The sequence below is a fragment of the Muscardinus avellanarius genome (genome assembly GCF_963383645.1).
Source record: "Muscardinus avellanarius genome assembly, chromosome: 15".
In the NCBI taxonomy this organism is placed as follows: domain Eukaryota; kingdom Metazoa; phylum Chordata; class Mammalia; order Rodentia; family Gliridae; genus Muscardinus; species Muscardinus avellanarius.
Window position 1 is genome coordinate 32600528 of NC_137801.1, and position 17385 is coordinate 32617912.

At 44.2% G+C, this 17385-nt stretch overlaps 1 protein-coding gene across 2 annotated transcripts in view; it reads left to right on the forward strand.

The window, feature by feature from the left end:
• The window catches only part of ARHGEF33 (Rho guanine nucleotide exchange factor 33), a gene marked incomplete at both ends in the record, with an annotated part of 63140 nt that extends 47638 nt beyond the window's left edge, over positions 1-15502 (forward strand). Inside the window, 3 exons of one of the 2 annotated variants that reach the window (XM_080711865.1) lie at positions 1321-2116; positions 7797-7936; positions 15373-15502. In XM_080711865.1, the coding sequence (XP_080567991.1) occupies positions 1321-2116; positions 7797-7936; positions 15373-15502 (1066 nt within the window). Of the gene's footprint in view, positions 1-1320; positions 2117-7796; positions 7937-13585; positions 13638-15372 lie in introns of those variants that run through there. The other variant, XM_080711866.1, reaches the window with a different exon arrangement.
• Positions 15503-17385: the final 1883 nt, after the last annotated feature.

The following is a 17385-nucleotide window of genomic DNA, read 5'->3' on the forward strand; positions in this document are numbered from 1 at the left end:
TTGCTTTGTGGATTACTGCAACTCTTAGGACAGTGATGAAACTTTTATCTTCTTTCAAGCACACCAAATACAGCCCGAAAATGTAATCTCTAGAGATTATCCGAGACTGAACAATATGGCTGTCATTACATTCTGTGCAGAGTAAATAAAACCTAGTAACAATCTTTGAAGGTAAAAAGAGAATTGGAGTCAGGTCAACATTTCATTATTACTTTTTATATCTGTAAATATGAGATCAAATTTTCATTTTAAGACCACCAGAGTAGATATTCAGTGTCAACATTTACATTTGCCTTCTTTTGCATTTCTAAGCTAAAATTAACATATAAATACAAAAGCCAGCACAATAATCACTTTGGGTCAGCTTTCAGTAGTGCATTAACATCTGTCTGGCAGCTAAAGTAAAACTGAAAAATCCCATCTGATGGGTATGTATGTTACTTTGTAAACTATGTAAACTGTTCATTATCTATGATCTCTAAACAAAACCCTCCATGACATTGGGCATATTCAGAGCTTTGACACAATATTAACGCTTTGTGAGTAGAAGTTTGAGGTAACTTACATAGCGTGTTTACAGCCATATTTTTTTTTTTCTTTTGCTGTACTGGGGATTGAACTCAGGGGCAGTCTTTCTCCGGGCTATACCCCCAGCCCCATTTTATTTTTATTTGGAAATGGTCTTGTTAAATTGCTGAGAGCCTAAGTTGCCGTGGCTGACTTTGAACTTGCGATTCTGTCTTGGCCTCCCAAGTACTGGGATTACAAGCATGCGCCAACACGCCCAACTCGTTAGAGACACTATTTTTTAAAATTATGGTTTAAATTTATACAAGTACAGGGAACTTCATACACCACCGTTCAGATTCAAAAGTTACCAACACATGCCACGTTCATCACCTAGGGATAATGAATGGTTTTTAAGCGGGAAGATCCATGAGTTGAACGAAAGTTGAGTTTCCATTATTCCGTTTGACAGGGCAAGAAAGGGAGAGAAGGGCACTAAGGGGAGAAGCCTTGGCCAGGTGGTGGGGAGGTCAGAGCTTCCACAGGGGAGTGGTGACAGACGGTCCCGGCCCGCCGCCATCTCTGTACTGCCTCGGTGCCCATTAGAAGCTCAGACGAGTATTTTCGGGCACCTGCCGCCATTTCCACTCTTCCCTTTGAGGACAGAGACTCTCGGGGCCTCCTCGGTCGCGGTCTGTGGAGCTGGGTGGGCCTGGGCGGGGATCGGGGTAGGAGAGGAGCCCCCTGTGGCTGGGGAGAGGCCCACTTCTCAGCAGCAAGCACACCTCTTCTTGTTCTGTTTCTCCTTTAAAGACACCTGCTGCCCCCCGTGAAGAAGGGCCCGCCGCAGCCGGGCGTGCTGGAGGGCCTGCCGCCCGGGAAGCCCGGCGAGTGGGAGGTGGAGGGCCGCAAGCTCGAGCGGCCCGACGGGCTGCAGTTCTGCGCCGCAGAGCAGGACGTGAAGGCGCTGGCGGGGCCGCTGCAGGCCATCCCCGAGATGGACTTCGAGCCCGCGCCGGCCGAGCCGCTGGGCAACGTGGAGCGCTCGCTGCGCGCGCCCGCCGAGCTGCTGCCCGACGCCCGCGGCTTCGCGCCCGCCGCCTACGACGAGTTCGAGTACGGCGGCGAGCTCTTCGCGCTGCCCGCGCCCTACGACGAGGAGCCCTTCCAGGCGCCGGCGCTCTTCGAGAACTGCTCGCCCGCCTCGTCCGAGTCCAGCCTGGACATCTGCTTCCTGCGGCCCGTCAGCTTCGCCATGGAGGCCGAGCGGCCCGAGCACCCGCTGCCGCCGCTGCCCAAGAGCGCCACGTCGCCGGCCGGCAGCGGCGGCGCCTACAAGCTGGAGGCCGCGCAGGCGCAGGCGCAGGCGCACGGCAAGGCCAAGCCGCTGAGCCGCTCGCTCAAGGAGTTCCCGCGCGCGCCGCCGGCCGAGGGCGCGGCCCCGCGCCTCTACAGCACGCGCAGCAGCAGCGGCGGGCGCGCGCCCCTCAAGGCCGAGCGCGCCGCGCCCGCGCACGCCGCCGCCGCCCCGCCCCGCGCCGCGCCGCGCGCCTTCTTCCCCCAGCAGCGGTCCCAAAGCGAAAAGCAGACCTATTTGGAAGTAAGGAGGGTAAAGTAAAACCCAGCCGAAACCCGCAGCGCCTACATCTGCAGGGCCGCCCGGGGCCCCGAGCCGGGAGGGAGTGGCGAGGCCCGGACTCGACGCCCATCGCCCGAGCACGTGCGAGGCCTCCCCGCCAGGCTGCGGAAGCCGGGCCCGGCCGCCCGTGCGCACGCCTGTGTGCCAGAATGTTAAACACTCCGCCATCCTTTGTAGCTGGAACCGGACACATTGCCCAGTCTCAGTGCAGGCTTTGCGAAGTTTGTCGCAAAGCGAATTCATTTCTGCTGGTTTTTTTTTTTTTTTTCTTTTGCACTGGAATTGAACCCAGGGGCATCTACCTCCAAGCTACATGCCCAGCTTCCCCCAATCGCCCCCTTTTTTTGGAACAGGTTCTAAATTGCTGAGGCTGGCTTCAAACCTGCCATCCTCCTGTTTGTCAGCCTCTCAAGTGCTGGGATTACAGCGTGCCGCCATGCCGGGGCGCGGCTTGCTTTTTTTCCTTTTGACTAGAAAAGGATGTCACGTTAATTTGCATTATGTGGGGTTAAGATATCCCATCGTAGTCAAAGAAGCATTGGCTCAAAAACGCCTTCTTTGGCCTCAGTGAATCTTAAGCATTTTGATGTCTACTCTTGTCTCATGCCTTGAACATTAAAAAAAAAAAAGGTGTTTAGGAATAGTTTCCATGAAGAGGCATTGCTTCCTGAGCAAATACTTAAGTTCTCAATGTGACTGCAATAAAGGCGACTTAAAATTAAGCAGAGAGTAACATGGTAACTCTCACCCGTGCTACCATGCTTCCTTTCTACTTATTCTCATTTTCAAGTGGAGAGGGACCGATGAAGATCATGTCCCTTTTCATTAATTTTCCAGTAAACAGAGTGTCTGCTTTGTACCAGACTAGCAGCATCTTATTTCTAATGATAATAATATTTAGTAGTCCGATTCTCCAGGATTACTAGCTTAGTTCAGTAGGGAGACGAATAAATAGAAAATTATAATAAACTGTAGGAGCCTACAGGAGGGGTATCTAAAGTTTCTTGAGGCGATTGTGGTCAGAGAAGTCCTCCTGGACACATTGAACATCTGAATTTTTTTTTTTCTTCGCAGTACTGGGGATGGAACCCAGGGGCATTATACCTCCAAGATACACCCCCAACCCTATTTTTTAGTCTTTTTGTTTTTGAAACGGTCTCACTGAGTTGCAAAGGGCCTAAGTAGCTGAGGCTGTCCAGGAACCGTGATCCTCTCATCTCAGCCTCCCAAGTGCGCGCCAACACGCCAGGCTGCTTGACTATTATTATTATTATTATTATTATTATTATTATTATTATTTTGAGACAGGGTCTCAATAGGTTGATGAATCTCACTACTTGCTGAGGCTATCCTCGAACCTGTGATTTTCCTGTCTCAGTCTCCCAGGTATTGGGATTATAAGCGTGCACCACTATGCCTAGTACAACTCTAAAATTTTGTTAGGCAAAATTCTTGGACAAATCAACTGTAGGCATGGGTCAAGTAAGTTTAAAAGTTCATTAACAGCCAACAGTAGTGGCAGACACCTCTAATCCCACTATTTGGGAAGCTAAAATAGGAAGAACACAGGTTCGAGAACAGCCTCAGTAATTTAGCAAGACCCTCAGCAACTTAGTGAGACCCTGTTTCTAAATTAAAACTAAAAAGGCTGGGAGTGTACCTTCGAGGTAGAATGCCCCTAGGTTCAATTGCCGGTACCAAAAATACAATAAAATAAAATTCATTAACAAGAGAAGTCGAAAAATGATAGTGCCAATTCAAAGTGACTCGGGATAGGCAGAAGTTTACTGGCAGGACTTCTAACTAGTGCTGTAAAGAATGCTCTAATTTCCCATGTCCATTAAATGTCTGATTTTCCTAAGTGGATGTGTGCAAATATGGGGATGAAACCATTGCCAGACAAAAAATTGTTAATCACAAATAACAAGTAATATATCTGAGAAGCAAACTGAGTAATGCATTTGTGGCTATTTATTGGACATACTAAATAATAATAATATATTAGGAACTACTAACCATACATGCTGGACAAGTTTAATGCCCTAACATTGTAAGACATGAGTCAAGTCAGTTTGGGAAGACATCAAGGAAGCAGCAAATGGAAATCAGCCAGAGGCTGATTTTTGGACATGGGGCATAGCTCAGTGGTAGAGTACTTGCCTAGCATGCACAAGGCCCTGGGTTCGATCCCCACTACCACAGAATAAAACAATTACACTTTAGCAGTATATTCAAGTATACAAAACCACCATTGCTTATTTCTTTTAGGGGCAAATTTTTTCTTTCCCCAAACAGAAAAGGCTTAGATGATTGGGAATCCTAGAGAGTGTATGCAGAGTGTGGGTGGGCAGAGGCTGTGTCTGGGTGTACATGCTTGTGCATGTATGTGTATATGTGTATTTGTGTGCATGCATCTGTATGTGTATGCTTGTGCATGTTTATTTCAGTGTGTTTGAGCTGGGGGTAGGATAGAGAATTTAGTTGTAAAACACCAACCCTACAAAACCCTATTTTTAAAGATGTTAGCTCTTGACTATTGAGATATGCAAAACTCCTATATTTTCTCTTCAAATGTACTTAATCTCCTACCCCTTCCCAGGAGAACCAGCTAAAGCCTAGTCCTTACTGTCCCCTGAGAGTCCAGAAAGGAGACAGTGTGCGTCCTGTAAAGAACATCTAAGTGCTGGGAGCTCTAGGTTCTTGTCCTAACAGTGCTGCCGCATAGCTGTGTGCTTTCAGACAATTAATTTGGCTTCTCCGTGCCTCCAGTTTTCTTACTTATAAAAGCAAGACAATATTTACCTTATCTACCTCACAGGGTTGTTGTGAAGATCAGGACAAATAAGATAAAGTGTGAACCCGGGCGTGGTGGCGCACGCTTGTAATCTCAGCATTTGGGAGGCTGAGACCAGAGGATCTTGGTTTGTGGACAGCCTCAGCTACTTAGTGAGACCCTCCGCAACTTAGTGAGACCTTGTTTCAAATTAAAGAATTAAAAAAAAAAACTAGGGTAGGGGGTGTAGCTCAGAGGTCAAGTGCCCCCCGGGTTCAATCCCCGGACCCGCAACAAAACAAAACCAAAAATAAAAAAGATAAAGTGTGTGAACGCACTTTGTAAAGTATGGAATGCCGTATAGACACAAGATATCAGGATCATGGTTCCACAGAAAGATGTTCCTTAAATGAGTAATAGATTTCAATTACCTGAGTGATTTAGCGTAGGTCCTAGTTAAAAACCATGGAGTTTCTATGCTTCATAGAAGGTGAAAAGCAAGATATTTCCTTCTGTAGTCCTGAGATCCCAAGTCCTTGTATGAGACATCACGCCGCAGACATTTTGGCCAGCAATGTAGCCTGTCTTTAGTTCCCCAAAGCCCACTTCTCAAATGTGGTCCTGAGCTACTAGCAAATGAATTAGCTGGGAATTTGTTATAAATCCAGAATTTGTAGTCAGACCTACTGAATCAGAAACTGCAATTTAGGACTTGCCTAGGTGCAAGCAGGCAGAAGCATGCCTTTAACCACTGTTTTTCATATCTAAGTGTGCATAAAGATTATTTAGATCTCATTCCAGAAATTCTGATTCATATTTTTAAGTCTGAGATGGGACTTGCTATTTTGCCCAGGCTGGTATCAAACTTCTGGGCTCATGAGAATCTCCCGCATCAGCCTTCTGAGGAGCTGGGACTACAGGTGTATGCCATTGTACCTGGCAAGAAACTACATGCTTGTCTTCCTTCCTTGGCTCTTCTTTTCTATCTTTCTTTTTCTTTTTCTCACACTGGAGATTAAACCCAGAGGCATTTTACCTCTGATCCACACCCCCAGCCCTATTTTCTTTTTTATTTTGAAACAGGATCTTGCTAAATTACTGTCTCAGCTTTCCAAGTACTGGGATGACAAAGATGTGCCACTATGTCAAGCTAGGAATCTACATTTTAAAGAGAGGTCTCAGGTGATCGTAGAGTCCCGAAACCACTCTTGGGTTTGGGACACGTTGCACTAAGCCATCAAGGTGCTGATCTCCATGTTAGTTATGAATCTTACTAGAATCTCAGAGAATTTCTAGATCTGCTATTACAATCTCAACAACAAACCTATATGCTTCCTGGGGAAAAAAAATTCCTATGCTTTTCTTCTCTCAGCAAGCAGTCACCCGACCAGTGCATGAGACATTCAGGGCCATATCTGTGTGGTTTTGCTTTGACTTCTGGAAAACTATTAAGGTTATTCAAAATTGCTTTTAAGTTGAAGTCACTTCAAGGTAAATATTTTGTTCATACAGAATATAAATACATATGCATATCTAGCTTATATGCATAGCATATAAATATATACACATCTGTTAGTGGGCACATCTTACATTCAAAAAGACACTTAAAAAGTTCACAAAAGATATATCCTTAATTTTATTTAATTGGCTCTGAGCTCAAATGTCATGGGCTCTTGAGTTGTAAAACTTGCTTAAAGGCATATTTAAGTCTGGTGTGGTGGTGCAGGCTTGTAATACTAGTACTTGGGAGGCTGAGACAAAAGAAGTCCAGGTTCATGGCCAGCCTTAGCAACTTGGTGAGGCCTTCTACAACTTAGACCGTTTCTAAATAAAAAATAAAATAGGGCTGTGGGTATAGATTAGAGTTAGAATGTCCCTGGGTTCCATCCCCTGTAACAAACACACACACACACACACACACACACACACACACACACACATAGCATATTTAAGCTGGGTGTGGTGGTACACACCTATAAGACCAGTACACAAGGGGCTGAGACAGGAGGATCTCAGATTCAAGGCCAGCCTCAGCATTTAACTGAAAGTCTGTTCCAAAATAAAAACTAAAAAAGGGCTGGGGGTGTAGCTCGAAGGTAGAACACTCCTGGATTCAATCCCCATTACAAAAAAAAATTTAAAAATTACAAAGGCATATTTACAGTTTGGAAATATTAGCTAATATTAGTTCTGACCTTTCAGAAAACTCTTCATTCATGCCTAGAGTTAGGAACATGAGTTTAAAACTTGTATTACAATTAAGAAACTTTCTTATATTGTAGAAAATCATATCTAAAAGTGTGAGGGGACTAGTGAGTACTGGTTTTCCAGCAAGGCAGTATCAGTGCCAGAAGAAGCATTTACTTCCTAAGCTATTTTTTTGTTGTTGTTGGTACTGGGGGTGGAACCCAGGGGTTTTCTACCTCCATGCTATGCTCCCAGACCTATTTCATACTATATTTGGAAACAGAGTCTCACTAAGTTGCTGAGAGCCGCACTAAGTAGCCGAGGCTGGCTTTGAACCTGTACAATCCTCCTGTCTCAGCCTCCCGAGTGCGGGGATGACAAGTGTGCGCCACCACGCCCGGCGTTACTTCCTATACTTTTTAAACATCAGTTAAATTACTTTATTTTCTTATCTTTGTTATATCATATCCTACCTTAGACTATTTGCCTTGATATGCAGGAAATGCTACATTCAGCAAAAACATTTCCTCCCCCCCCCCATTTCTTCATTACCCTGGGTTTGCTAGTTGGGGTTGGGCAGCCACTGACAGTCTTTTGGGTAGGAAAGTGACAGAGCCAAAAATTGTCCCATAGCCAGGATAGATATTTTTGGAAAAGAGTAAAAACACCATTCCTCTTTTGTGTTTTCAGGAGATGCATTTAGAAGATGCCACTCGATTCTGCCCCAAGGAAGAAAGAGAAAGCGAACAAACCTCTTTCAGCGACCAAAACCCCAGGCAAGACCAGAAAGGGGGCTTCCGCAGCTCCTTCCGCAAGCTCTTTAAAAAGAAGTGAGTAGCCTTAGACAAGACAGCACTGTCGCTCATTTCCCTTCGGGCTAAGTCTTGAGGTTTCATAGTAATGGTTATCAAGTAGCCTGGTCTCTCACAGTGGTTTCAAGTGCCTGTGCCACTTGCCACGATCCCTGCAGGGTGAAGGTGCTTCTCGTAGTAATCTCCCAGAGTAGAAGCAAACTTAGCTCTCTCCTGCTGCTTCTACCTTTCATCTCTCACTCCTTGTTCCCAGACTCACGTGTCCTGAAACGAGACTGTTGCCCAGGCTGGTTCCCTGGGAAACGAGCTGGGAGGAGTGGGGCCTACTATTGGAGTAGGGTGTACTGCATCCGTCAAAAGCTCCCCACCCAAGCAAAGTTTTCTTCGTTTTATTTATTTTTTCCTCTTTTTTTGGAGTACTGGGGATTGAACCCAGGCTGCATGCATGCTACTGTGGAAAGTTTTCTAAGGGCAGCTCAGCACTTTTGCCTTTACAGGCCTGTAGTTATCCTGGTGCTCGTACATCCTCAGTGGGACTTCTGCTAGTATTTTCCTGAATTAATGGTTTTGGACAGGGCCTTAGTTAAAAATCACTTTGATGGAGTGCCCATACTCCATAGGAGGCAAAAACAAGGCATTTCCTTTTGAGATTCCAAGTCTTTGTTGTTGTTTGAAACCACCCACCAGGCATTTTGGCTAGCACTGTGTTACAGTCTGGGAGGCAGAGCCAAACCCCATCCTGAATGTAAGGGGGAGGTGAGCATTGGGCTGTTGAGAATTCACGAGGCAGCCATCGCCTGCCTGAGCCACTCCTGTTTCTACCTCCACTGGTCCTCAGGCTTATCTCCCTTGCCCGTAGGGAGAACTCCCTGCTATTTAGTTTCTCTTGATAGAAGTTCTTATAGTCAGTTTTAAACAGTGAGTCTTTACATTTTATTGTTTGAATAGTTAGAGATGTTGTTGTTGCTTTTGGAGAATTACTGAGAAATCACTGGCTCCTCAGAGGTAGAAGTTACTGGCTGATTTAGATAAGGGTCTTGATGGGCGAAGTGGGAGCAGGCCTAGAGTGTAGACTTTTTAAATGATTTACCTAATTCTCCTCCCATGGGAAGGGTGGTACTATTAGAGGCTCTCTGATTGTTGGTACTTGCCTGATGTTACTGGAAGGGGCAAGAAGAAGAGGAGTAGTTCTACAGTTAACCAGAGTCCTATGGTCCCCTTTTGATTTGTTAAGGCAACTCAGTGCCTGCATGACTATCGCTGGATGCTCAAGCCACTCTGTTCAGGGGCTGGGGAGTTAAGAACTATGTACTCTCTCTAGGATCATAGACTTAGATTTTTCTAGGCCTAGTGTCTACTTTTGTCAAGTTTATCAGAGGTTCAAGGACCTGAAAGCTGACAACTTTCCAGCCTGAACTTGGGATTTAGGCTCCTAAATCCATTAAGAACTCCAAGATCCTAAGGGCACTGCTTGAGCCTATTCATTTTTTTTAAATCATAATATTTCTGAAACAAACAGCCACATTTTGCCTGCAACCATTTATGGTGAGTGGGTACTGCCAGTGCAAAAACTATTAGAAATAGAATTACCATAGGTTCCTTTACAAATCCCTGTCCATCAGAGAAATGTAAACAACAAACAACAACAACAACAACAAAAAACCAACTTTGCCCGTTGCATGGGAGGGCTGTGGACCTGTCCTCTCCATATCAGGGGCAGGGCTAGCAGCCACAGGCGAGAACTCCTTAGAAAGCAACGCCTGCCTGCAGCTGGAGCTGGGGACCTCACTGAGAATGGGTTCTCTTACATAAAGGCTGTGTATCTCGGGACAGGGATGCCGTGAAAGGGACTCCTGCTTTGGGTGAGACACTGCTCACGAACTCCCCAGAGTCCTTTCTAGCATGCAGATTTGCTTTATCTATGGTTTCACTTTGTTGTAGCTCAATCTGAGGAATTATTTTAAAATCCGAAACAAGAAATTAATGTGGTCTTGGACCTGTAATTTTAAAAAACCATGTAGAAGGGCAGGTTTTATCTTTTGATAGCCCTCCGTAGATCTTGGCGTAACGCAGAGGACTTGCCACGGGCTCTCCAAATTTATGTTGGTTATTTGCTTTCTGTCCTCTTGAAGCTTTGGGATTCTCTTTAGGTAAGGGCCAGTGGATTCCTTAGTCCTCTTGAAGATCAGTCTTCATCAGTCACACTGCTGTCAACAATACTGGCACTGCCCTTAATATTTAAAATCAGAAGTGTTACCTGAGAGGAAGTAAAGGTGGAGCCACACAGATGACTTCCTCCGGCAGGCTGTCCTGGCCTCATAGGTCTGGCCTAGGACAGTCAGCACCGTCAGGTGATGCCGAGGACCCAGGCGTAGGGGGCTTGGCCTGGGATAAAGAAGCAGCTTGAGTAGATTCTCCTGAGCGTTTTCATCCAAGGCCATGGAAAGTCTGCTATGGGCCATGTTAAAATATGACACTATAGAAAGAAAGGGCAGGAGGCCCCAGCCTATTGCAGGAGGCCTAGCACCTTTTAACTTGGATGAGAACATACCATTCTTCTATGCCCTGTACTATTCCAGACACATAAATGACATAGTCCCTGCCATCGCATAGACACGTGAGCTCTGAATTCAGGCGTGTGGACAGGTACAGGAAGGGACCAGAAAGAGACTTGTAGCCCATTCTTCTCCCATGTGTGAGGAAGTCAGACTGGCAGCAAGTCCAGTGACCTTAAGAAGGTGGTTAAACCTGAGTACTGGAACCGCTCCAAAGCCTGGCCTCACAGGTCCAAATAGGCCAGAGCTGGAAAAGCCGCCCGTGTCATGTCTGGGGCTCACTGCCTTCCTCCCCTACAGCCTTCTGGAGGCTCATTCCTGTCTACACTGACACACTTTTTGTTCCATAGGGGCTTGTTTGGCTGGTGGCCCCACACACCCAGAATGCTGCTTCGGGATGAAGCTAGGCATGGAGCCAGATGCAACAGAAAACCTGAGAAAGGGTTCTCTTCCCTCTGAGGCTGGGAGGGCCGAATGTTCATGCCCACAAGGAGTCAAAGGGAGAGTCAAGTTGGCATCATTAAAAAATCCTGAAAAAAATGCCCATGATATTTGGGGAAAAGGATGACCCTCTGGTTGTTTCTATCTCAGGCACATTTTTCCTGAGTAGATACCAGGTCTCATGTCCCTGAAAGCTGTCCAGAATTGACCAACTCTATGTATCTTAAAAGTCTGAAAATGTTAAGTGACTTTAAACATTGTCAATGAAGATTCTTAGGAGCCAGGAACAGACCTAATGGAAGGCCGATGCTGGACTGAACACTTATCCCCGCCTTTGAGCAGGACGGAGGGCAAAATCCCTTCTAGAGGGATCGAGCTATATGGAGACTGTCAAGGATGTAACTCAATTACTGTGAAGGCGGAGGCACATACTGCTGCATATTTACACGTAAATCATGTAGTGTTCTTGGCTGGGCTGTAGTTGTGGGAGAGGATTATATAAGACAGTTTAGGGTGAAGGAACGGAGATGGTGCTTTTTCTTTTTATCCTCAAATTTGGGGGGAGTAAAAGATGAAGACTATGGCATCCAATTGATTAATTCTATTTCCTCACCCATATCTTCCTTTTTAGCACTTTGTAACTTAAGTTCTCAGAGTGTTTCTCTCTCTGTCATCACTCTCTCTCCACCAGTCACATCAAAACCGATTTTAAATTTTCATTGTGGCTGTTGGCAGTACTGGGGATTGAACCAGGACCTTGTGCATGCTAAGCAAGCGATCTATCTCTGAGCTACATTCCCAATCTATTTCTTCACTATACACCCAGAACTTCTATGGGGCCCCTATCACTGAGCGTCAGTGAATCTTCTTCTTTTGGTGTCTTCTCAACTGTTTTTGGAAATGCCCAGCCTTGGTCGTGGACACACACCAGGCCATAAAAATCAGGACTGCCAACAATTCACCTGGTCCTTCTATCCTCACCTCTTCTCTACCTCTTTAAAGCCTGTCTCAAGTCCCTCTCCCATTCTTATCCACTCTGAGGTTCTTTCTCATATCCCATTTCATTTCCTACAAAGCTTTAAAAGTGAAGGGGATAGTTGAAGGAGTAAACATTTTAGATTGCTTAAACCTGGTTGTAAATATTTCTATTAGGTCATTTGAAATCAGTTATTAAGTTAAGGTCTAGGTTTTGTGTACTAGGTTTTGTCCAGCCTAAAGAAGTAAAAGAAATAGTTCCTGTCCACTAGGAACTTACAGTTCTATGTACGGGTAAACTAGACATAGTAAGCACTCAACAAATATTTATTAAGTGAATGCTCATTTAACAGCCTGTTGATTACCAGGGCTGACTAATTTCGACAGAGGATAGGTGCTCCCTCCAATCCCCCCTGCTGTCCTTATATGCATGTCTCCTAAAACTTTCAAGGAAGCCGGGCATGTTGGCCCATGGTTGTAATCCCAGTACTTGGGAGGCTGAGACAGGAGGACAGAAGGTTTGAGGACAGCCTCAGCAAGTAATGAAACTCTCAAAAACCTAGTGAGACCCTGTTTCAAAAAAAAAAAAAAATTGGGCAGGGAATGTAGCTCAGTCGTAGAATGTTCTGGGTTCAATCCCCAGTATCACACACAAACAAACAAATAAATAAAAATAAATAAATAAATTTTTTAAAAAGCTGGGCATGGTGGCGCACGTGTGTAATCCCAGCATTTGCGAGGCTGAGATAGGAGGATCGTGGTTCACAGACAGCCTCAACTACTTAGTGAGGCCCTTTGCAACTCAGTGAGACCCTATTATAAAATGAAGAATAAAAAATAGGGTTGGGAGTGTAGCTCAGAGGTAGAATGCCCCTGGGTTCCATCCCAGTATTGAAAAAAAAAAAAAAAAAAGAGAGAGAGAGAAAGAAAAAGGAAAAAAAAACTTCCAAGGAGGATAGTCTTTCTAATAAGACAACCAACTCTTCTTCAGTCATGGGTTTCTGCGGCATGGCATCACACCCTTTCCTTTTCCCAGCTCCAGATCAGTAGGAAATCTATACTTGTGTTGATCTACCTGACTTGTAATTTTCTTTGTCTCTGTCATCTGAACGGAAGGAAAGTTAGCAGGCCGTATGTTCTTCTCTTCCCATTAACTGCTTGGACGCCCCCGTCAGAACTACTGGCGCCATTGTCCCTTCCCTCCCTGAGAATGTCTGCCTGTCTGCTCAGATGTGCCCTGCAGCCAGCCCAGATGACTCTAGGTGCTCAGAAGCCATTTCTGTGTTTTATAGAGAAAGGGAATAAAAGCAAATACACTGTCTCTTTCTCCTGGATTCTGCAGGTTATCTACTAGTCATTTAGGTATGCATTACTTCAGAGGCTAATAGCTAGGTCTCTGGAAGAGTCCAGTTGGCTAATACCGCATGGCAAGTATTATAAAGAGGTCAGTTAAAATAATCTTTATAAAGACGAAAAGGAGCTTCCAGTCATGGCTACAGTAGAATGCTGGATTTTGAAAAGGATTAGTAAGTTAGCCTTTAGTTAATGAGTAGTTAGTTAATATCAAGAAATACAGTGGCATTCAGATACTAGAGACACAGGGAAGGTACAATTTGTGAGGAGAGCAGTTAAAAAATACTAAGCTGAGTTTGTGGACTTTAAAAAGTAGACAGGGCGATTTTGGCATTTGTTTCAGAAATGGGAACGCAACTGGTGAAGATTTCTGTGGTCCTTGGGGCTGGTGGTGACATCAAAGCTTTCCCATTTCCAGGTAAACACTAAACAGTTGCATGTTGGAACATCAAAGTGTGACATGTTGGGTTTGGAGAGATCAGATGTAGATAAGAGGGTAAACATGAGGTGAAGATTGAAAGTTTCGAGAAACTGGGGGTGGAGAACAATTCAGAAAAAACAGCAGCCTAATTGAAATTCTGCTCCCTACTTCCTGCCCCTGTGAAATGTCTTGCATTTGACACAGGGGAAGGATGAAATAGTAGAAAGTATCTCTGCCTAACATTTTGGACACCACTGTAATAATCAGGAATGATCCAAACTTGATGTAGACAGGAGATCTGAGAGACAAGACAAGGCCTGGCGTTTTAGGGAGGGGCATGTGAAATCTGTTTCAAGAGAGAGTTCAGAGGTCCCTGAAAAACCAGAGAACTTCACCCAGATACCTTATTTGATAAGCACCCATATTTACTGGGTTAAGATAGAAAGATTTTAAAACTGGAGAGAGAGAACAGTTTTTCCTCTCTTCAAGGAGCTGCGGTGGAGAGTGCTGCTTACTAACTAGAAGTAGAAGCACAGTGGTAGCTATGGCTCCATCTGTGAGGCCGAAGACACTTAGACATCAGGTTTCCAAGATCAAGATTTTAGGCTTTGTTCATCCAACTTCTTTCCTTGACTTAATATAAAGGGACATTAGAATTCTGCCCAATTATGTCAGTAAAGACTAGTCAGAATTAATTTATCTGATAACAGCAATAAGGACCCAACAATAGCATGCCAATGAGAGTGCAAGAACTTGGAGGCCAGTTGGCCTTCTTTGTGCATAGTGGAAGCAGCCTGACTCAGCCTCAGCACGTGGAGGACTTGTTCAGTTGCAATAGGAGCATTGGACAAAGAATTTCACATCTAGCATCACTTTCGTACATCCTGCATGAGGCCTTTTGATATTGGTTCTTGGTTACTGGGCTGGTTTCACCCATTCCAGCTCAAGAATTTAAGCTAGCCAAAGGGCCCCAGTGTAGCTTATCAGAGGTTATTTCCAGAAAGCCTCCTCCCTCCAGGGACTTCTGACATGAACATACTGGAGAAGGTGCAGAGCTGGAATGGATTCCCCAACTGGCTCAACCAAGATAAAGGAAGAATGTACCCTCGTCTGGGGACTCAAATGGACTGATCTGAGTTGTTGACTATCTATTGGCCTTGGTCTCCTTTGTGGTGGTTGAGATTATAGCATCTCCTCAATCTGATTACTGTACTGATTTTTTTTTTTGCATTCTGCCAAATGTAGCATATATGTGTGGTTGGCTTCAATAAATCTTTCATTTAAAAATGAAAACCAGCAAAAGCAAGAGTTTGTAATGTGATGCCCAGACTCAGTGAAGGCCCTGATAACCTTGGCTGAGAACAATGAATTCTATCCATTTCAATTTAAGGGCCTCACTGAATCAAAATTAGGACTTTCTTCAACTTTCTGAACTTTTATTCTTTTATGACAGTGTTGTTACACGGTATCTTACACTGACATATACAGTTGTCACAATTGTCCCGAAAGCATTAGAAAGATAATTCTCTTTATGTTTGCTACAAGTCTTAGATACACATGTCCTGAGTCTTAAAATTCAGGGGAGTAAAAATTATTCCAGATCTAGGAGGCAACTGTTTGACAAATGCAAAACAATATGGATAGATAAAATATTTGAAAACAATTAAAACCAAATCAACCTGTACTTTATCTGTGTGCTGAGATTTTAGGTCCAGTGGATCAGAATACAGGGAAAAAACTAATGAGAATCCCTCAATGGATCCTTCACCCACCAAACAAGATTTCTTCAGAAACCGACTTGCTCTTGCAAATGAACTTGACCAAGGAACAGCTGTGTAAAACATACTTAGAGTTGTATTGTCAAGTGGTAAGATGAGGATAAAAAGTCTGTATATATCTGTCTAGGAATATATATATATATACACATATACATATACATATATATATATCTTAATGTATAAGTCCCTGAGGAAAACTAATATAAATACATATGAAACTAAATCAACATACAAGATATTGAAGAGATGAAGATTAGTCTATGGTTAAGACCTGACTTTTTGAACCTCACTACTTGGGAAAAGGGAAATGAAGACTTTTCACATCATTACAGGAAAACACAATCAATTCAGAGGAAAATAAATGTTTGTAAGAACAAAAGCTTGCACCTTGAAGTCATTCCCCAAGTATAATACTGAGCATGCTCATATTTAACATGAATGTGATCTTGGGCATTTAGCTTGTTAGTGCGTCCCAATGTGCTTAGACTTACATACACTATGTGAGGGGCCAGTTGGGTCTTGGCGTAGGTTCCTCAAAACCCCAAGGCAATTTGTGGCATCCCTTAAGGCAAAGTAGATTTACAGAACTGTAATTTATGTGTTGTAAATCTGAGTTATGGGGATTTATGGAGCTTAAACCATGATACACAAAGTTCAAATCTGAAAGGCACATTGATTTCCAAATTTGTGACTACAAATTTTAAGGGAACAGTGATTTCTGTAGAAGCAGGGGGTATGGGCACAAAGAGACATTTTCTCTGTGTGGATTGTGCTGAGGAGGGAACAGTCCAGAGACTTTGCTTCGTTAAGTTCTCAGTATTCTAGATCCATCAGCCATCCTGAGTGTCACACTCTCATGACCAGATGGACCAGGAAACAAGCATTGATTTCTTCAGTCTGGACAGAAGCTGGGAACCGCAGCAATGTTTAACAGTACCCAGGTAGCGGTTGCCGCCAATACCAGGTCAGAAGGGAAATTCGGGGATGCAGCCCCTGACTCTGGGCCCTTGTAAATAAACAAGGCTCTTATGGCTCACATAGAGGAATCAAATTGCAAAGAAGCCTGCCCTGATCCGTGGCAAATAAGACGTTGTTTCCACATGGTCACGTCTAAAATGGCCAGCATCCTTGATATGTCCTGAACAGCAGATTTATAACAGAAATATTAGGTTTAAGCTCTTTTGTCTCCATTCCCAGGTAGTTTCCCCAAATAAATGAAGTGCGTGTGGCATCTGTTCATTTAAGATATTAGTCCTCAAACTGTTTTCTTCAGCTGCCATTCCTCTATAAATGCACTGTTGGATAGAACAGGAGGAGTTTCGCCTCTAAGTGCCACAACATTTCCTTTCTCTGATGATTAACTAGGACTTCATCACTGTTTTGAACAACAGTGTCTGGTACGTGCGAAGAATCACTGCCAAGTTTTTGGAGTTTGATCCCCAGCACTGGGGGCGGCGGGGGGGGGGGACCTTAAGCCAAGATTTTCATTTTCCTGAAATTAACAAATTAATTCAAAGTTAGATTTTTCTGTGTTATGAAGATGAAGTTGTTTTGAGTGCTTGAAAAGCACAATGCCAAATCAATCAATTGAACACGAAAATGAAACAGAAGCCACAACCTCTTAAAGTATAAACAGTGAGGTCCTTTCTCTTTGCATAGCCTGTGTATCATCAGAATAGGCAGTTCCTGGGAAAGTCTAAAAAATACCACACAAATTTCATTTGATAGCATCCTCTGAAAATTTTTGATTCTTTGCAGCACAACTCATCTTAGTTATATTTTATGAAACTAGTGATAATTACTGTTGCTTCTCTGGGTCTGCTTCTCCTCATGTCTAGATTTGGGGGCAGTTTCTAAGGGCCTCCGCTCACCCTCTGCCCCCATTTGTCCCACCTGTCTCCAGCACATGACTATTCTAAAGTACTGCGAGATGTGAAACCTCTG